This window comes from Alosa sapidissima, chromosome 4 (genome assembly GCF_018492685.1).
Source record: "Alosa sapidissima isolate fAloSap1 chromosome 4, fAloSap1.pri, whole genome shotgun sequence".
Classification (NCBI taxonomy): Eukaryota; Metazoa; Chordata; class Actinopteri; order Clupeiformes; family Clupeidae; genus Alosa; species Alosa sapidissima.
The window spans coordinates 35,368,578-35,390,287 of NC_055960.1; the positions used below are offsets into that span (position 1 = coordinate 35,368,578).

A 21,710-nucleotide genomic window follows, 5' to 3' on the forward strand; every position below is an offset into this window, starting at 1 on the left:
ATGAAGTGTGGAGATACATTGAGCCTCGTAAATGGTGTAAAACAGTGATTTATTTGCATGGCTAGCCCGATGCCGAAGCACCACCATTGAAAAAGCTGTTGGTAGCATCGGCTAACTAGCGCCAGATTTTGAAGTGCAGGGGACAAGCCGAGATGGGCTATGAGACATACGTTCACACTCGGTATCATGTTTCAACACATTTTAGGTCAATATCACACCGGAATTCTCCTTTAAACTTTGCATCTCTGACCTGGCGTTTCCGATCAATAAAGCCCAAGTGTCTTTACATTTCATGGGTGTGGTATTTTGGAAGACAGTGCCTTGAAAGAAGAAAGGACATTATCTTAAATTTCTGTCTAAGGTATACATGTTGTATAGTGTTTTGCAAATCAATATGTGTTTTGCAAAAAGGTGTGATGCTGACATTGTGCTCATAGTTATCTGGTAGCAAATCTGGTTTCGCTACCCGTGGAATACTTTGGATTTTAGTGTAAAAAATAGAATAGTTTTTCAATGATGCCAGATCTCAAATGCTAGAGCTGTATAAGGCTCTGTCAAATACATGCTTCTTCTGCCATCTTGTGGGCAAAAGTGGAAAATACGAAGTGTACAATGACACCTGTTGGAGTTGTCTATCAGGCAGTAAAATAAATATCCGACCAGAGTTCATTGAGTTGTTATATTGTGTTGAAAATAAATTATTTCCTTGGTAATTGTAATCGTAATTGGTAAACAGTGGGCCTATACATGTATGTAATACAGAAATTACTTTTTTGCCAAAGTCGGTTTTGCCATTGTCTCGCAATGTAGCTGATCCGAGTAGGCCTAGGCTACAGGCCTGCAATAACTCGTAACAAAAGCAATAACAGCCACGTTCATTTTACAAAGTCTACTTTGAGCCTACTTTAACTGTGTACAAATAGATGGATAGATGGATATATATGGTTATGTTTATGCATTTGGCAGACACCTTTGTCCAAAGCGACACACACATACAAAACAACATAATAATTATGATAGATAGATGGACATATATATATATATATATATATATATATATATATATATATAGAGAGAGAGAGAGAGAGAGAGAGAGAAATAAATAAACTGTCAATCCTGAGAGGGAAATAACTGCTATGTCATAGGCTAAATCAAAACAACAACAAGGTCGGTAATCATACACGAAATACATAAATGATATACAATCATCTGGATAATTTAGCTGATCGTTTCAAGGGGAAAGATGACATCGGAAACATAGAGACCAGTTTGTAGGCTATAGTGTTAGTTTGGATTAACCTTCTCCTTTAAGAAGTGGCTCGTGCATTCCTATCAGGGGCATGACGTCAGGAGAAAAAAAACTGCCCAGACACTTCGGAAAGTAGCTTGCTAGCTAGATAGCCGAAGGACAGTGTGTGCGTCTGTCGGTGTTGGAGGTCTCACTTTGTCGTGTTGTAAACAGTGTTTTCCTTGTTTATCTTTTATTCTATAGCAAGTGAAACCACCACACGTTCTTTTTAACACCTGCTTTTACGAGAGCGGCCAACAGAGGAAACGTAAGGCGTTTTTCCTCAGGCGGGAATCGGTGAATTGACCCTCGAAATGGATATTAGCTAGCTAGCTTGTTCGCTAACTTCTGAAAAGCGACTCGCTAGCCTAAAAGGACCACGGGTTTCGAGTCTCCTTGTGCGCTTAGATTTTATCAAGTTATCATTTGTAAAACTATCCTTTGTTTTCATACGCATCGAGGTTTTTTTTTAACTCTTTGGCTGATATTGACCTGTAGGGTACAACTTAACTTAAGACAAGCCCACCGCGTAGAGAAGAGGTAAGAGGTGTCTCCTTGTCTCCTCTAGCCATTCACAATGATGTCGAACCCGCCGGTATTCCCGAACCCACAACAACAGCAGGGTCTACAACAGAACATGCAGTTTCATGTCAAGCCCACCCTTCAGATCAAGAAAAATGCCATTACGGATGACTACAAGGTCACAAGCTCGGTACTCGGACAGGGCATTAATGGCAGGGTCATAGAAATATTCCAGAAGAAAACAGCAGAGAAATTCGCACTCAAGGTAAGTTTGTGGCAAGCCAGACAATTTTGTGGAACGTAACGTTAGCTCATGTCTCTTTATGTCCTTGACTGTAACGATACTGGCAAAGTTGTGTCTATTCATTATGTTGCACTTGGCGTTAAGGCACCTGATCATAATTTCGCGAGGCAATATTAAACATTAACGTCCACGTAAGAGTCCCATTTGTCTACGGCGGTGTAGGAAACACCTGCCACACGCACACGCGCGCTTTTAATGTGGACATTTGGACATTGTCATCCTTTTTACATATAACGTTAACTTATCACACAATGACCACACAGGTTAGCGTCACATTCCCTGACCAAAAATGGGTTGTATATGGGTTGTATGCTATGCCAACATCATACAGACTTTGGTAGGCCAGATGTTCTTGGTTAATCAGTAACGTTAGTCGGAATAAAGGTGTCCTGTCCGCTTGAGTGCTGCCATTCAGAAACAATGGAAGCGTGCTCACTCTTGATATCAGATTGATCATCAACTGATTGTTTTGAAACACAGGGTTCGCCAAAGATCAAAAAGCTACTAAGCTTAACTTGTAAACCTTTTAGTGTTATTTTGTATTGTGTGAGTGTGTGTTCCCTTCTTCTGAGAGGACATTAGCGTAACTCAATCTCACCTGAAAGCATTACGCAATCAGAGTAATTCTGATCCTGGCATTGTCCGTGGGAGATTGTGAGCTCATTGTGATCATACTGGAATACTTATTAGGGAAACAAAGTCATATCCAGACAGGTAACTCTTAATGGTACGTTACGCCAAACACTTCAGATCCTTTTGAGGTCTGTATGTTTTTCTCCGACTGGAATGATTGTTTGGCATATTTGTTTATGTGCCCTGCTGTCTTTGGCGAGCCAGGGATGAACACGATAACCTCACGACTCCCAGGGTGCTGTGGCCCAAAGGTCGCAGAGTTCTGACGCAGGCTTTCAATAATATTATGATGTCGAATATTTGACTACAAAGTCAGCAGTGATACACAGGTCAGCCTGCTTTTCCCACGCATCGCGATGGTTTCACCGGGTAACAGACTGTAGCAGTGGCCCTTCTCTTGTTTTGACCCCATCACGCTTAGTCATGCTAGATGTCAGTGTTTAAAACAACAAACAGCCCCGTAGTCATTGCCCCCAACTTACATCACTGAGCTTGCATCAGATAGCATACTAAGCCTGTCTGTTGGTAAACATGAGCGGCCCTCTTTGTATCATGAATACCAGTGAATAATACTTTGTATTATTACTTTTGAACTGTTGGTCCACTTAACAAGACTGCCATTTAAAGAACATGCTCAGAAACGAGCTAGAATTATTGTATTGGTGACTTTATAAAACTCTGAATGTTAGTTTCATCAGCCATCACCCTGCCAGGCTTGTATTGCCGTGGAAATAGTAGGTTTGAGATTTGAATATATGGACTCCTCTCATTATGCAGCCCTTTGTTGGAACTAAAACAAATCTCAGGCGATATTCAAATCAGAAGAGAGCAGGAGATAGCCGTGAGATTTGAAACAATCAAAGGTCATAAAAAACCCACATTTGCTTTGTTTGTTTCTCATAGGTCAGACCAATAGTATTTTTGTGGACACACACACACACACTTTCACCCACCTCCACTGCATGACAGCTTCTTTCAGCCTCCCTCCTGTATGATCTCCATTGCCCTGAGTTACCACATCCCAGTGGCAGCTGTGGTGGATTTGCGGTCGGAGCCTACGGTTCCAGGGAGTACACACTTTTGGTCTCACTGCTCCCAGTGATTCCACACATGCAGTCTCTCTGTCTCCAGTGTTGGAAACAAGTGGGTTTTCCAAAGTTTCATGTTTTTGTTGTGTGTGTGTGTGTGTCAGTGTGTTTGTGTGTGTGTGTCATTCTAAACCATCTATTACTGCGTCCATAGTGGCCAAGTTACAAAGTTCTGTGGCTGCGCCCAATGCTGTTTTTCTTGTCTGGCGATGTTAAGTGTTTTTTTTTTATTGGTTATTTGGCATTTTAATTCCGTTAACTGTACTGGAGTTCTCAGCGTCACAGCTCTGAGTAGTATTTTAATTTTAGACTACGGTCAGAGTTTATGGCTCTGCGTACGGCCCCCTTCACTGGCCGAGATCTGTTCTCTCCGAGTACACTTCCTGTTAGTTATCTGGCATCTTTATTTTATTTTTATTTTATTTGTCCTTTATTTCACCAGGTGAGTCCCATTGAGATCTTGCGTCTCTTTCTCAAGGAAGCCCTGAAGTGAACACTTAGTACTGTACCATAGCGTATTTCAGATTCTTTCCTCTCATTGGCTCGTGTTTTGTTGCGGCTTGTCGTAGTAAAGGGCTACGTATACCCGCGCCGACATGATGCGGTGCACTCCGCTTCCGACATTCCATTCCATTAGATTCCATTGCTCTCAATAGAACTCCGCACAGCAGCATCGCACTTTGCCGCTGCCCCCGCAGCCATATAAATTACGATTCGGTTCTATTTTGTCGGCGCCACTCCATGAAATCGCTCCATTTTTCATTTAGGGTTTGCCAGTTAAAAACTTGGGCGCTGATGTGCATGGCAAAGTGACCGCACACTCATGTAGGCGCCCATGTCCACAGCCCTTAAAGCAACACCAAAGAGTTTTTTGTACCTTAAAATAATGTTTCCAAAATTGTTTCAGTGGTTCATCAACTTGTAACAGGGTGAACGGCACTTCTGCATTCACTTCACGGCCCTCTATCGGCTATAACCGCACTATGTAAGTTTGCCAGATTGGGTAGCGGATCTGTAGTTCGATGGAATGAGACATAAGAAACTACAAATTTGACTTGCATGATGTCGCAATACATCGTACTTTCATAAAATCATGCAATATTTTCTACCTTGTCTATGGACATCGTTATTTGCAAAGTCGTTGCTGGATAAACAAATAGCATGCATGCGACAGAGGAAAAGTTCTTTGGTGTTGCTTTAAGTCATGGCTGCCCCCAACCTGAAGCCAGTATTGATTGCGAGACTGTTACTATTGATCACATGGGAGAGTAAGCAGCTGTTGATGATTGCCTCTTTAGGCTGCAGCAGGTGATGGGCTGTGATAGTATTGTCTTCTGACTAGGCCTATTCTTCCATTGCTGTGGTTGTTTGTCTGCATAGTCTGTGTGTGTGTGTGTGTGTGTGTGGGAGGGGGAGGGAGAGGAAGATTGTCGTGTGTGGGTGGGTGGTGTCCAAGCATCACTCATCCCTGTGTGTGTGTGTGTGTGTGCATGCCAGTGTTTGCATGTGTGTATGTATGCTAGTATTTGTGTGTGTGTGTGTGTGCTAGTGTACTGTGAGAGGGGGGCTTCTATCTCTTTAAGTGTGACAGCGGTGATGCCATGGGCCAGACAGGTCCCCTGTCATCATGTGTAAAGCCCTGCGTCTCCAGTGTCAGTGTTGGCTCCCCTGAACATATCGTCACCTTAGCCCAAGCTGTTTTTAGCCCCACTACTCACCACCTCACACTCGCTGTGCTGGGCTTACTCTGTGTGTGTGTGTGGTCATGATGAGAGAGTGTGACTTTGTGTATGTATGCATGCATGTGTGTGTCTTTGTGCCTGTGTTCTTGTGAGAGAGAGTGTGTTTATGTGTGTAGTTGCATTTGTGTGTGTGTAGTTGCATTGATGTGGGTGTGTATGTGGTTAGAGGCTGAGACGTCCTCTAATGCTGTACAGGAAATCAACCCACCTTCTCCCCCTCCGTATCCCCTCCCTTTGCCTCAGCCTTAGGTTCCACTACCGCTTTATCACCATCTGAGTGCCTGTCAGTCACACACACACACACGCATGTCACCCCCCAGGAGAAACAGAAACTGTATACTTCAGGCTCTACTTGGCCTAAAGCACCTCCGCTTTCAAGTACACAAGGGCAGAGGACTCTCACTAGTAGCCTACACAAGGGCAGAGGACTCTCACTAGTAGCCTACACAAGGATAGAGGACACTCACTAGTACACAAGGGCAGAGGACTCTCATTAGTAGCCTACACAAGGGCAGAGGACTCTCACTAGTAGCCTACACAAGGATAGAGGACACTCACTAGTACACAAGGGCAGAGGACTCTCACTAGCGGAGTCACTGCAGGTAAGCATTTTTCAGCGACTCTGCTGGTGTCTATGAAGTAGATAAAAGTGCACACAAGTATACAAGCCCCTAGGACATACACTAGTTGAACAGGTGCACACCTTTATGTGCTGCAGTCTGATTCACTTAGCCCCTTAAGTGAGCTTTATTAAATGTTCCTGCGTTTTCACGTGTCCTCTGTAATCAAATGTTCCTGCCTCGAAGCAGGACTGTGAGGTGAGGCTGCGGTGTGTCCTCAAATCGCAACCGGAGCTTCGCTCTCGAAGAGCGATCAGCGTGGGATTGGTGTTTGGCACAGCAGGCACCGCTTTAAAGTGTGAATGAGCAAGCGAGGGAGGAGCAATCAATATGGTCCTTCTTCAGGGTATTGTTTTAAAACGATGTGAGATGCGCTGGTTTTTGGTCTGCCCTCCCCCTCACTGAGGACCGACTCTCACTTGCTGTCTGGCAGGAGGAAGAGGAGGAGGAGGAGGGCTCGGATGTCTCTTCTTAATGGAGTGTTTTGGAAGGCATCCAACTCCTCTTGTCCTCTCTCTCTCCCATAGTCTTTCTTTCTTTCTTTCTTTCTTTCTTTCTTTCTTTGTCTCTTTCTTTCTCTTTCTTTCTCCTTCTTTCCTCTTGTTTCTCCCCCTCCTCTCCTTTCCCCTCATCACTTTCTCTCCTCTCTTTCCTTTTCTCGTTTTCCATCTTGGCTGGCAGACAGTGCAGCTGTAGGAGTCCTCCTCCTCCTCCCCCTCTCCTCCCCTCCCCTCCAGGGTTCGAGTTATGATTTCATCTCTGTGGGGGTCCCTAAAAAAAAAAACTTGTGCGTGCACTCACACACACACACACGCACACACACACATTGTATGCATGCTTAAACTGATCTACCGCTACAGTCACAGTAGAGCTAGCAGGCATCTGTACTGCTATGCCGTTACCTGGAGCTAATTTTTGTGTTTTGGTAGTAAAACCGAAACGTGTCAAGTCTGAGCATGATGTCATTAAGCAGCCTCTTTTTGGGTGGCATGGTAGCCAGCTGTGTTCAACTTTATTAAAATTATGGATCTTTATTTTAAAAATGAATGAATGAAAATCTTCTTTGGATCAATGGTCGTGACGTGAGCTCTCATTGATAGTTTGCACTCATAGTGCCATATAGCCATGCTGCATTCACGATGCTGTAGGCCTACTACACGTTCGTGTAGGCTACTCCTATTACTCGTCATGTCAAGCTATATATCTTTATTGTCAATATTACTCCGTATGTGGAAGGGAAAATAGCTTTATTTGCAATTCAAATATTATACTGCTGCATTTTCAGAGACCCCCACAGATATTTGAGTTAACTACTTTCATCGGAGCCAGTCCTCAATCTATGACAGTTTAGCTCCCACCCAACTCGAACAATGCTCTCCTCTCCTCTCCTCTCCTCCCCTTCCAGGCTGCTGCCCTAGCTGATTAGCTCATTGTTTCAGTGTCCCCCTGCCAGCCAGCTTCTCTCTGGAGAATGGGCCTTTTACAGGATCCAGGTGTCATTGTCGTCCTCGGGTGCATTGATTCTTATTGATGCAGATCTATGGCTTAATGAGAGTGTGTGGCTATTCACACACAGACACAGACAGACAGACTCACAGACAGACTCACAGACAGATTCACAGACACAGAGACACACACAGACAGACACACACACACACACACACAGACAGACACACACAGACACACACACAGATAGACTCACACAGACACACACACACACACACAGACGGACCTATTACAGCTCTTGTGGTTGGTGGTCTTTCTCGCCTCGCCATATGTGCCATATGGCCACCCGCGCACCATTAATAAACATTTCTCTCGCTCTCGCGCTCTTGGGCTGGTGCCAAGTCCTGAAGGGAAGGACTGGGCTCTGGCTGGGTCGTGGTGGCTGAGAGGCCTGCTGTATGTGCTGTTCAATAATCCAATGCTGTTCAGGTTCATTGTTAAAGAGTGTTTCAGTTTCGGCCATGAGCGGTTACCCATTAGCCTGAAACCTTATTACAGGACAGGACTTCTCAAACCTCATGGTTAGTAGCACATCTTATATTCTCATGGGAGAAGTAGTACATCTTATATTCTCATGGTTAGTAGTACATCTTATACTCTCATGGGAGAAGGGCGTGAGTGACTTAGGGTAACTTGCCCCAGTCACCGTTTATTTATGGGTGGTTTTGCATTATTTTGTGGAATTTCAGATGTGTGATGATTATGTTGGCGTTGCCCCATAGCCAATGGGAAGGATGTTGGCTGAAATCTCATCACGTCCAGCGTTCAACATAATTGATGGCCAGTTGCCCCTCGGGCCTGAAAAAGACAAGTCGGCCAAGTTGGTTGGCCAGTCACTGGCCCTCTGCCAGTCACCATCACGAGTCAGTTTAGTTCACCTGTGATGCTAAATGGTTGAGCTAAGCATGTGAGGCTTCTAAAGCAAAGAGGGAGCGTGTGTGTGTGTGTGTGTGTGTGTGTGTGTGTGTGTGTGTGTGTGCGCTGGATTTGAATTTCCCCTTGGGAATCAATAAAGTATCTATCTATCTATCTATCTATCTATCTGGACATACTGACATCTTTCTGTGGAAGGCTGGAACCCTGACCGGTTGCCCATCATAAATCGTTTCTGAGGGAAGTGTTTTCCATCCCAGCTGATCTGGGTGGACCATCTTCTCATTGCTTCAGTAGTGTAGAAACTGGAGACCAGTGATCTGGGTGGACCATCTTCTCATTGCTTCAGTAGTGTAGAAACTGGAGACCAGTGAGAAGGAAGTTGAAATCTCCCACAGGATGTTCCAACAGGAATGCCTGGGTGTGTGTGTGTCTCTAGTGGCTTGCTCAAAGGATTGCCTGGTGTGTGTCTGTGTCTCTCTCTTGTGGCTCTCTCAAAGGAATGTCTGGTGTGTATGTGTAGGTGTGTGTTAGTGTATATGTGTGTGTGTGTGCCCCGGAGCTTTGTTTGGACTTGCGAGCCAGGGAGCGAGTGAGCGAGCGAGCCAGGGAGAGGGAGAGGTCCAGTCTCGACGGAAACCTTCTCATCTCCAGACTGGAACAGAGCGCCCTGGGCTATGGCAGGAAACCACAGCCGAGGAGGAGCATCAAAGCCCCACTTAACCCCTGACCGGCCAGTCTGCCCAACGTGGGTGTGGGATGTTTTGGCGGAGGCTTCTGCTCTGTTTGTGTGTGTGTGAGAGTGAGGGAGGGAGGGAGAGAGAGAGGCTACGGACCCCGATGCTGCTCTGAGGGTGTGAGCTCATCTGTGGGTGAAAAATGCCAGAATGATGATTGGGTTTAATGCGTAGGTTAGTCACACACAACACTCACACACAACTCTCATCAACACTTACACTAGCACACACCAACACACGTTCACACCCATCCTACCATTGTGGAAAGTAGTGTTGCACGGTGTATCGATACTAAAAAGGTATCACGATGCCTTCACGTAAAAAACGATACGATTTCAGACGTTTTTAGAATCGATACTTTATTAAAATAATAACGTTCTGTGTCTGTGTGAACTGCTGCTCTCACTGCTCCTTGCACGCATCTAGGCAAGTGGGCGTGTCAAGCAGGCAGCTCTGAGTGAGTGAGTGCGCAGCCAACGTCAACACAGTTCTAGGCCTTGTGGATTAAACAAAAGGTGCAGTGAAATCTGCAACTATTTCGGATACATCGCGAATAGTGAAGGCAAGCCATCAGGTACACAGAGGCCCGTTTGTAGCAGTAGGCTACGCATGGAACTTGGCTAAACACCTCACAGACATATCCCAACATTTTTAAAGAGTTCAAAGAGCGACAGGTTAACGAATATGCTATAGAAAACACGACTACATGGTTAGTGCCAAGTTCTTCTCTTATGTTTTAGTCTAGCCTAAGTGAAACGAGTATGGTTCTCTGGGATAAAGCGAACCTTCCTTCATCAATGAATTTTGACGAGACAACGAGCTGTAATCATTTTGACGAGACATAACGATCTGTAATCATAGGGTGCTAACGTGATGAAAGCGCAATGTTCACGCCAGAATAACATTACCATAACTTGTAAACAATCTATCTCATGTTCGGTCAGTACTACTGGTAATATTTGTCATGGCATGTAGACCGCTAATTAAAGTCCACAGCATACCACCAAAGCGTGTTGAGTCCTAATAATAATAGCGGCTTATTGTTACAGTACGTGGTAGCAAATCATGTTATCAAAGAAATAGACGTAATGTAGGAATGCACACAGATATATTGCAACAGGTAATGGTGTAGGCCTATCTGACGAAGACCTGAGTGGTTGGAACGTAGTACTTGTACACTGGGCGCAAAGAAGACTATCCTCACATTTTCCCCTTTGCAACTGTCAAAGAAATCCCATGAAAACGGGAAGGCCTAGGGTGGCCTATACTGTACATCAGATGGCCTAAAGATTAGGCCTCTCTGCATAGCATTCAGTGATTTTAACACTGACCTTGATCTAGCCTAGTTTGGCTATTTAAAGCTACTTTATTGCCAAAACACAACACAATGTAAATGAACTATAACAAACAATAAAGGACTTAATCACACAAAGTAGGCCTACTATTTTACTGACTATAAAAAAAATAATAATTATGTAGGAAGTTTAGAACCCAGAATTGACCTGCACACTACAAAAGTGCACTGAATTCAACACAAATGACTCCATACACTTGGAGGAGGTATGAGTCCTTTCTTCTCCAGATATCTTAGGATTTCGCCGTAGTATCGTTTTAGTATCGAGCATCACAATATTTATGGCAGGTATCGTATCGAAGTCATAATTTTGGTATCATGACGACACTAGTGGAAAGATAGCGGATGTTTTTTTTTCTTTCTTCCCCTGAGGTTTGACCTCTTGTCTGCTCGTCTGTAACACCTGCAAATGTGACTGTGTGTGTGTATGAGTGAGACAGAGACACTAGTGTGTTTGTGAGGGTTAGTTTTCTTTGAATGTGTGTGGGAGTGAGTGTGTTTAATATGAGAAATGATGTGTGTGAAGTGTCTTTGGTATCCTTTTGTATCCTTTGGTGTATTTTTGAATATTTACACAGATGTGTGTGACATCATGGCATTTGGAAGAGAAAGTTATCTGCGTCTGACATCGACTTTCTGGATAGTGACGTTGATGTGTATTGAGTGGTTTGCTTAGATTGTGTGGATATGCCTTGTTTTGGGGGATGAGTAATGACGTGTGTGTGTGTGTGTGTGTGTGTGGGGGGGGGGGGGTAATGACATTTGCGGGTGTGCGTTTGTGTGTGGGGCTTATGGCTTGCGTCAGTTTTTTTAATGTTTAGAGATGAGTGTTTATTTGTAGAGTGGGTTGGTGTGTGTCTGTGGCTCTTGGCCTAATTCTCTTTGAAGCTAGCGTATTGTGAGCCATATGTAGTGTCTTTGTGTCATGGGCAGACCAGAGGTGTGATGTGTTGTCTCTGGTGGTTTGAGCAGATTAATCCAGCCGATTTAATTGCATCCGGCATCTCTCCCTCTCTCTCGTGTGTGTGTGTGTGTGTGTGGGCGTAGGGGCTCTGTGAGTTGTATTTATATCTGATGTGTGTGTGTGTGTGGGGGCGTAGGGGCTCTGTGAGTTGTATTTATATCTGATGGTGTGTGTGTGTGGTAGTGTGTATTGGGGGTGTGTGTGCGCGCAGGGTTATGTTTGTGTCCTTGCTGTGATGTATGTGTGTACATCCCTAGGACTGTGTGGTTGTGTCCGTGTGTGTGTGTGTAGGATGTAATGTTTGCGTACCATTATATATTGTGTGTGTTTGTGTAGGATGTAATGTTTGCGTACCATCATATAGTGTGTGTGTGTGTGTGTGATGTTTGTATTCCCTACCGTGATGAAGCTTTGCTGCGTCACCTCCCTGATCAGACCTGACTCCTGAACACGCCCCCCCCCACGGGCTCTGTTTGACGCAGCGCTGGTGGCCACAGCCATGTTAACGAGCGCCCTGAGGCTTTCTCTCACACACACACACACACACACACCCCAGAAGGCACCAGCTGCTGCTCTAATAGGCTCGAACACTGGCAGCTGAGGGGAATGAATGCTCTAATAAAAGTACTACTCTGGTGGAAATTAAAAATGAAACGGTGACATGTTTCCCTGTTGTTTATCTGTGCAGCCGGAATGAAGAAAGATACTGCCGTGCTTCCAACATTCTAAATGACATTTTGAAGATGAGCTATTAGATTTTACTGGCACACATGATTTGAGGGAGCTCTGGCAGTGAGGGTAGCCCAAGTTTGATGGAAGCTTGGCCATTTCCTGTTGTTGTAGTGGTGATTAGTGATGGGTGATGATGCCCCAACCCCCCCCCCCCCAATAACCCCATCCCCCTGAAATGGCACAAGCTGGCCTGTGTTGTTGTGGAGTAGATTATTTTATTAATGCCTGCAGTGCTCCAAGTGTTTTTTTTTCTGTCGATCAGCTTCCTGTCTAAGCTTACGCTCGCCCTATAGAGGATTTCCATTAGCACTGTGTCTAAGCCTACGCTCGCCCTATAGAAGCTGTCCATCAGCACTGTGTCTAAGCCTACGCTTGCCCTATAGAAGCTGTCCATCAGCACTGTGTCTAAGCCTACGCTCGCCCTATAGAAGCTGTCCATCAGCACTGTGTCTAAGCCTATGCTTGCCCTATAGAAGCTGTCCATCAGCACTGTGTCTAAGCCTACGCTCGCCCTATAGGAGCTGTCCATCAGCACTGTGTCTAAGCCTATGCTCGCCCTATAGAAGCTTTCCATCAGCACTGTGTCTAAGCCTACGCTTGCCCTATAGAGGATGAATCTGGGCTGAATTTGAGCCACATTGTGGAGTATTCCGGGCCTAGTGGTGTTGTGAGAACCCCGGGTAAGTTAACTCCTAGTTGCCCAAGTGGTAATAGAACATCTTTATCGCTTCATTCCGCTGCGTAAACAAAGTAGTGTTGCACGGTGTATCGATACTAAAAAGGTATCACGATGCCTTCACGCAAAAAACGATACGATTTCCGACGTTTTTAGAATCGATACTTTATTAAAATAATAACGTTCTGTGTCTGTGTAAACTGCTGCTCTCACTGCTCCTTGCACGTATCTAGGCAAGTGGGCGTGTCAAGCAGGCAGCTCTGAGTGAGTGGGCGCGCAGCAACGTAAACATAGTTCTTTGCCGACAGTCCTCGGCCTGGTGGATAAAACAAAAGGTGATGTGAAATCTGGAACTATTTCGGATGCATCACGAATAGTGAAGGCAAGCCACCAGGTACACAGAGGCCCGTTTGTAAAATATGTTTCAAAGTCATTTAAAAGCAGTAGGCTACGCATGGAACTTGGCTAAACACCTTGCAGACATATCCCAACATTTTTAAAGAGTTCAAAGAACGACAGGTTAAATATGCTATAGAAAACACAACTACATGGTTAGTGCCAAGTTCTTCTCTTCTATTTTGTTTTAGTCTAGCCTAAGTGAAACGAGTATGGTTCTCTGGGATAAAGCGAAACTTCCTTCATCAGGTGTATAAAATCAAGCACCTTGATTATCAATGCAGACTGCATGGTGCTTGATTAATACACCTGTGGAAAGGGACCTGATGAAACCCATCAATACTGTACATCAGATGGCCTAAAGATTAGGCCCCTCTGCATAGCATTTAGTGATTTGCATGCAGTAATTTCAACACTGACCTTGATCTAGCCTAGTTTGGCTATTTAAAGCTACTTTATTGCTAAAACACAACACAATGTAAATTAACTATAACAAACAATAAAGGACTTAATCACACAAAGTAGGCCTACTATTTTACTGACTATAAAAAAATAATAATTATGTAGGAATTTTAGAAGTTTAGAACCCAGAATTGACCTGCACACTACAAAAGTGCACCGAATTCAACACAAATGACTCAATACACTTGGAGGAGGTATGAGTCCTTTCTTTTCCAGATATCTTAGGATTTCGCCGTAGTATCGTTTCAGTATCGAGCATCGTGATATTTATGGCAGGTATCGTATCGAAGTCATAATTTTGGTATCGTGACAACACTAAAACAAAGGCATATGGGTCTTCCTTTAGGAGGATTGCCTTCTCCAGGGCTGTACGCTAACCTTTTATTGCTCATAGCACTGGTGCTACAGAGGTTGATCGTTCCGTAGCACAATCCACAAAATCTCTAGCAATGGTATGTAGTTAGGGGGGGCTGGCTGAGTGAAAAGCACCTTAGGCTGAGGACACGGCCGGCATGTCCTAGATCGAGCTGTTCTCCTCCACTCTTCATGCTCACAGATGGGTGGGTGGGTGTGAGGGTGGGGGGGGGGTTGCGTTTATTTGTGTGTGTGTGTCAGGGAAAGAGAGAGGGAGAGAGAGAGAGTGTGTGTGTGTGGGGGGGGGCGGCAGGGGTTGTGATTATTTGTGTGTGTGTGTGTGTGTGTGTCAGGGAAAGAGAGAGAGAGAGAGAGAGAGTGTGTGTGTGTGTGTGTGGGAGAGAGAAGGAGTGTGTGTGTGTGAATCAATGAAAAGATCTGGTCCGCGTCCATCCTAGCCACATCAGAGCCGTTCCATCAGTTCCACTACTCTCTCGGCTTCTGCTTTCGCCAGGAGCATGCTGACGCAAGAAGACCTGGCTGCATTCCAGTGGAAACAAACAGGTGCTGAAAGATGACTAAATGCTGACTTTGAAATACCTGTGACGTTAGCTGGGCGAAGTGTCTCCCTAAATCAGTGAGTGTCTCCCAGCTGAGCATCTGCAGTCCTCCGTGTGCACATCTGCTTGGCAGGATGACGTGCCCGATAGGAAGCTGTTCTCCTGGGCAGACGTGCCTGAGGCAGTGTGCTGTGGCGTGCGTGTGGTTAGCTTCTGACGGAAGTTACTGTCTGAGTGATGACTCTGCCTTATGGCTGTGTCATCCCACCTTTTGATGAGTGTATGTGTGTGTGAGAAGTGGGGCATGAGACAGACAAGGACAAGGACAAGGGCCACTCTCCCCAGAGCAGCTCTGAGTTAAGTGTCTTGCTCAAGGCCCACAACGGGGGAAGCCTGGAATTGAACAACTTTTCAGGCTACTAAGCGCTACCACCGCCCCAAAGAGAAAGTGAAGAGAAGTTAAGCATGAGGCAGACAGGAAGGCCTCCAGAGAACTTGTTTTTTGATGGAGAAACCCGTTCTTCACATTCTCAGTTGATGTTAGGGGTATTGTCTTAATGGTCAGCTCCTGGTCAGTTTCTGAACACAAAATACCCCAAGACTATTACCTTTACCCAAAGGTTCTGTTGTGAGTCGTGACTCCTAATCACCTTTCTCTGTCTCTCTTTCTCTCTCTCTGTCTCTCTCTGTGTCTCTGTCTCTCTCTCTCTTTCTCTCTGTCTCTCTCTCTTTCTCTCTCTGTCTCTCTCTTTCTCTCTCTCTCTCTTTCTCTCACTCTCTTTGTTTGAGTTGCTAGGCCACTGCTGATTGCGAAGCCGCTGATGGGCATTGAGAAGTTGAGTCGGTACATCTGCTGTGCTGTTTCCTCCCTCATGTTTGCTTTCTCCTAGTTGTAGGACACACACACACACAGTGCTGATAAGCCTGTTTAAACGGCCTGTGCAATTTCCATATTCAGAGCAATCTTTATGTATTTATATGTAAGTTATGGCAATAGGCTACTTCGCTACCTTAGAATAATAAGGTTCTATCTGAGTTTTGAGTAGTTCTGAGATATTGAGCTTCAAAATTTTAGAATTCCATAGAGTTACATGGTAAATGGAACAAGTTCTTTTTGATATAAAATATGTACACAACTTTAAGAAACACCTCTTCTGAACTTAAGCAACTTTCAAAGAATAAAAATATTTAAATAACTCCATTTTGACAAAAATGTCAGATAGAACCTTATTATGCTAAGGTAGCGACTTGCTATCAATTCAAAGTAAAAAACAAACAAACATTGAAGTGCTTACTTGATATTATGAGGGAGAGGTCTGTGTCAGTCCTTGATATCATCAAGATTTTTCAAAGAACAGAAGTTTCAGGCAGAGATTTCCAGTTAATGCAGGCCTACCACTGTAAATGGTTATTTAGAGCAGGTACGCTCTCAATTTGAATTTACATTTCTGACATTTAAGAAGTCAACTATACAAAAATATTATGTGTTATGTCCATTTTCTAACGTTTTTCAAAACATTTTCCACATAAGGCATACTCCAAACACTTCTTCAGGTTTGGCAGTTGTTTCATTTTACCTGCCTATCCCACGACAATGACAATGATTTCTGAGAATTCTGGTATTATTTTTGACCCTTAGAGGTCATTCAATTTGTACTTAAATGATACCCTGACACAAAAATGATACACACACACACACTGTTCTGAATGAATGAGTATGAAGGTCTCCTTGGCGTGTACACACGCACAGCACGTACACTTTTTTTAAAGAATGAGTTATGGAGGTCCGGTTGGTTCACACACACTGTGTCCAAAAGACACACACATGCTGTTCTGAATAAATCAGTTTAGCAGACACACACACACACACACACACAGAGTTCTGACTGAATGAGTATGAAGGTCTGCTTGGTGCACACACACAACACGTACACACACATTTTTTTTAAAGAATGAGTTATGGAGGTCTGGTTTGTTCACACATACTGTGTCCAAGAGGCACACATGCTGTTCTGAATAAATCAGTTTAGCGGACACACACACACACACACACACACACACACACACACACACACACACACACACACACACACAGAGTTCTGACTGAATGAGTATGAAGGTCTGCTTGGTGCACACACACAACATGTACACACACTTTTTTTAAAGAATGAGTTATGGAGGTCCGGTTGGTTCACACACATTGTGTCTAAGAGACACACGCATGCTGTTCTGAATAAATCAGTTTAGCGGGGGCTGAGTAAGAGATTACTTAAGAGACACTACAGACTGGTCCACCCCACCCCCCCAAACACACACACACACACATGCACGCCGACACTACGGTGCCTGTACATGCATTACGCTCAGTCCTACTCCCAGAGCTCACACGCACACACTCCACTGAGCTTAGTCCAGGACTAAACTAGGCTTCATTAGTGTACACTAAATTGACCCTCTGTTGGTAAATGATCTTAGTCCAGGACTAAACTAGGCTTCATTAGTGTACACTAAACTGACCCTCTGTTGGTAAATGAGCTTAGTCCAGGACTAAACTAGGCTTCATTAGTGTACAGGAAACTGACCCTCTGTTGGTAAATGAGCTTAGTCCAGGACTAAACTAGGCTTCATTAGTGTACACTAAACTGACCCTCTGTTGGTAAATGAGCTTAGTCCAGGACTAAACTAGGCTTCATTAGTGTACACTAAACTGACCCTCTGTTGGTAAATGAGCTTAGTCCAGGACTAAACTAGGCTTCATTAGTGTACAGGAAACTGACCCTCTGTTGGTAAATGAGTCTGAGAGAAGATTAGGTTGACAGAAAGCTAAAATATTGGCCAGGCTACTTCATTTACCACAGATAAAAGGTGACTCGCTCTATATAGGCTCTGTATTTCATTAAACCGTGCAGGGCTGCCTGCATAAAACACAATAGTCCAGTATATCTAATTCACATCGTTACTGGACAACAAAAGAGACCTGGGGCTGAGATGCTGGCCCGAAGGTGGAGGCACGCTCATCCTATGGCAGTCAGATATGCCCTTTACCTCTGGTTCAGTGGAAGTGAGCTGCCACGCACCCACTCTATGCCCACTCTCTGCCCACTCTCTTCTCTGCCCACTCTCTTCTCTGCCCACTCTCTTCTCTGCCCACTCTCTTCTCTGCCCACTCTCTTCTCTGCCCACTCTCTGCCCACTCTCTGCCCACTCTCTTCTCTGCCCACTCTCTTCTCTGCCCACTCTCTTCTCTGCCCACTCTCTTCTCTGCCCACTCTCTTCTCTGCCCACTCTCTGCCCACTCTCTTCTCTGCCCACTCTCTTCTCTGCCCACTCTCTTCTCTGCCCACTCTCTTCTCTGCCCACTCTCTTCTCTGCCCACTCTCTTCTCTGCCCACTCTCTTCTCTGCCCACTCTCTTCTCTGCCCACTCTCTTCTCTGCCCACTCTCTGCCCACTCTCTGCCCACTCTCTTCTCTGCCCACTCTCTTCTCTGCCCACTCTCTTCTCTGCCCACTCTCTGCCCACTCTCTTCTCTGCCCACTCTCTTCTCTGCCCACTCTCTTCTCTGCCCACTCTCTGCCCACTCTATGCCCACTCTCTTCTCTGCCCACTCTCTGCCCACTCTCTTCTCTGCCCACTCTATGCCCACTCTCTGCCCACTCTCTTCTCTGCCCACTCTATGCCCACTCTCTTCTCTGCCCACTCTCTGCCCACTCTCTGCCCACTCTATGCCCACTCTATGCCCACTCTCTGCCCACTCAACTCTTCATCTCCTGTCCTCTGAAGGTTAAAGGAGCGATTTGTAGGATTGTTACCGAACGTTCTGTAGGCTAAAATCAAAACACTGGTGAACGTTCTCAAGACTACCAGACGCGAGCCTCTTCTGGGTTGCCAGATGTAATGAAGACTTAGCTAACGTTAGTTGACCTGCAGCTAATCTGAGTGCCCAGAAGTTCGCATCATGCTGAACGAACCTGCAGCTACTTTAACGTTTCTCCAACCATGACCCAGCTACACGTTACGGAAACAGTGAAAACAAAAAATACCTCTCTAACCGATGTAACATATTTAGCTGAAGTTAGCGATGCAGATGAAGTTTAGCCTAGGCTAGGATACCTGTTGTGGAGAAATATGGCCAGCTCTGCGTCAGACTTGATATTCTTCGTTTGATGAAGACGTCGCCATCTCCGGAAGCTCCTCCGCTGTCCACTTAATTTGTTTCTTGTTTTAATTTTGGAAATTTGCTTGCCTCTCGTATGCATTCATGACTACAGCTGGCAGCAAGTTGACAGTTGGCCTTTGCTAATTTGGCAACACAAATAGGAGGACATGCCAGCCCATTATTAATACACTATTCTAAAATAAATTGTTCAAAACATAAACGGAAATTCCAAGAGATTCTGCCCCGTAACTCTTTGTTTCATATGTTTTACGGGTTATAGTAATGTTGTCAAATAAGCCGTTACTTCAATTTATCGTGTTTCCTTACTCTCTGCTATGAGTAATAATGCATGTTACTTGTACCCCTTGCATCGTGAGGAACCAATCACATCGGTGTATCTTATATAGGCGGGCCATGAGGCGAGCTAAACCGATGACTACAGCGCTGCAACGAATCAGTCAGTAAACATTTGTCGTAGTGTTATCTAATTACATCGAGGTCTGGAATCTGTCAGTAATCCGTTAGTTGTAGTGTGATCCAATTGCGTGCAGTGAGATTTTCAAACTGCCCCTTGTGCCGCCCCTTGAGTTGGGCCATTTTCATTATTCGTGGCCAGACCAGGGTCTGGATTTTCCAGGCTATCATACTGCTGGGCTTTCCCTGCATCTTTTCGTTTCTGTCACCTCTCTCTCTCTCTCTCTCTCTCTCTCTCTCTCTCTCTCTCTCTCTCTCTCTCTCTCTCTCTCTTTCTTTTGTCACTGTTTCTCTCTCTCTCTCTTTTGTCACTGTTTCTCTCTCTCTCTATCTCCCCTATCTTTCTTTCATCACTGTCTCTCTCTCTCTCTCTCCTCTCTCTTTCTTTCTTTCATCACTGTTTCTCTCTCTCTCTTTCTTTCATCACTGTCTCTCTCTCTCTCTCCTCTCTCTTTCTTTCTTTCATCACTGTTTCTCTCTCTCTCTCTCTCTCTTTCTTTTGTCACTGTTTCTCTCTCTCTCTCTCTCTCTCTCTCTCTCTTTCTTTCGTCACTGTTTCTCTCTCTCTCTCTCTCTTTCTTTCATCACTGTTTCTCTCTCTTTCATCACTATTTCTTTTGTCTTTCTCTGATCTCCATCTCCATTCGTGTTTCTCTACTACTCATCTCCGTCTTTCTGTTTTCATTGCCTTACTTTCTATGCTGTTTTTTTCTCTCTCTTTCTCTTTCTCTCCCTCTCCCTCCACCTTTCTCTATCTCTCGTTTCCCTTCTCTACGTCTCTGTTTGCGCTCACCTTTCCTCCACATCCATCCATCTCTCTCTCTCTCTCTCTCTCTCTCTCTCTCTCTCTCTCTCTCTCTCTCTCTCTCTCGTTGCCCTCACCTTTCCTCCACATATACCTCCCTCTTTTTCTTCCTCCTCCTCTTTTCCCTCACTCTCTTTCTTCCTCCTCATCTTTCTCCTCTCTCCTCTCTCTCTCTCTTGTTGGCCACACCTCTGATCTGTTGTAACTTCCTCTATGCTGTGGTCTGCTCTTCACCTCTCTCCTCGTCTGCATCCCTTCTCTCTGTGTGTGTTGTGCATCTCTGCTGTTGCTCCTTCACCTCCTCTGAACCACTGTGTGTCTCTGCATCCCTTCTCTGTGTGTGTGTGTGCATGCATGTGTGTGTGTGTCTCTGCATCCCTTCTCTGTGTGTGTGTGTGCATGCATGTGTGTGTGTGTGTGTCTCTGCATCCTCTTATCCTGTGTCACTCTTGTCACGCATGCTTTCCATCATCTCTCCTTCCCTCTTCTCTGCCTCTGTCGCTTACTCCCTCTCTCCCTTGCAAGCCTTGTGTTTCTCTTCTCTTGTCTTGTCGTGCCTCTTCTCCATCTCTTTCACAGTGACTGGATCACGTTGACCCGCATGATGAAAATGCCTGGACTATAGAGATCGTGTCTGGAGAAATGATATGAAGTGATGTTTTGTCGCGAGGCTCGACTCCTATATGGGGCGCCGCGTGTAGCTGTGTGTGGATTTATACATTTAATTTAAAGGAACCATATGTAAGATTGTGGCCAAAACTGGTACTGCAATCACTTTCAAATTACTTTAGAGCAGTGTATCCCCTCCCCCTCCCTCCTGACTCGAGGTTGCCAACCCAGATGCCGAAACACTACTGACTTTGTGATTAGTAGATAGGTAGAGGGTGGCGCATCAGGCCAAAACACAACATCAACATCAGTTGAGGGCTGCAACTTCACTTTTTAAATGACAATATCCTGGCCAGACTACTGTTGTCAGTGATATAAGTATTTGAAATGAACATGATTTCTTAATGTCTAGTGACATATCAGGGCCATTTTATGATTAATTGAAATACATTTCTTACATACGGTTCCTTTAATTTCATTCTACAAGTTTGAGCTTTAGCTTTACCCATTGAGGTAGCGACGGAGCAGCCTACACTTTTACACCATACGTTTCAGGAGTGTCACATGATGTATTGTTGGGTCCTTGTTTTACTAAGCAACTACAGATGTGGGTCATTCCATGTGAAAACAGCCAATATCGGGCGATCGTGTACATGGTACCTCTCAGATTTTGCTGAAAAGCGGTGAAAACATGCCGTATGTTATCAAACGAGGGAATCTTAAGTTTCAGGTCAATATCTCAAACGGTTTGTCCGTGGCGTCCATTTGAATTCCGGGTGCCACGGCCCTAATTGACACATTGGAATTTCACAATTCATCTTTTGCCATTTTTGGAAGCCCATAACGTCTGTTC

The 21,710-nt window shown here is 44.8% G+C and overlaps 1 protein-coding gene across 1 annotated transcript in view; it reads left to right on the top strand.

The window, feature by feature from the left end:
• Positions 1-1,370: 1,370 nt before the first annotated feature.
• mapkapk2a (MAPK activated protein kinase 2a) overlaps positions 1,371-21,710 on the top strand; it is a 66,400-nt gene continuing 46,060 nt past the window's right edge. Inside the window, exon 1 of the mRNA XM_042089516.1 lies at positions 1,371-2,075. Within this exon, the coding sequence (XP_041945450.1) occupies positions 1,866-2,075 (210 nt within the window). The 5' untranslated portion in view covers positions 1,371-1,865. The remainder of the gene's footprint in view (positions 2,076-21,710) is intronic.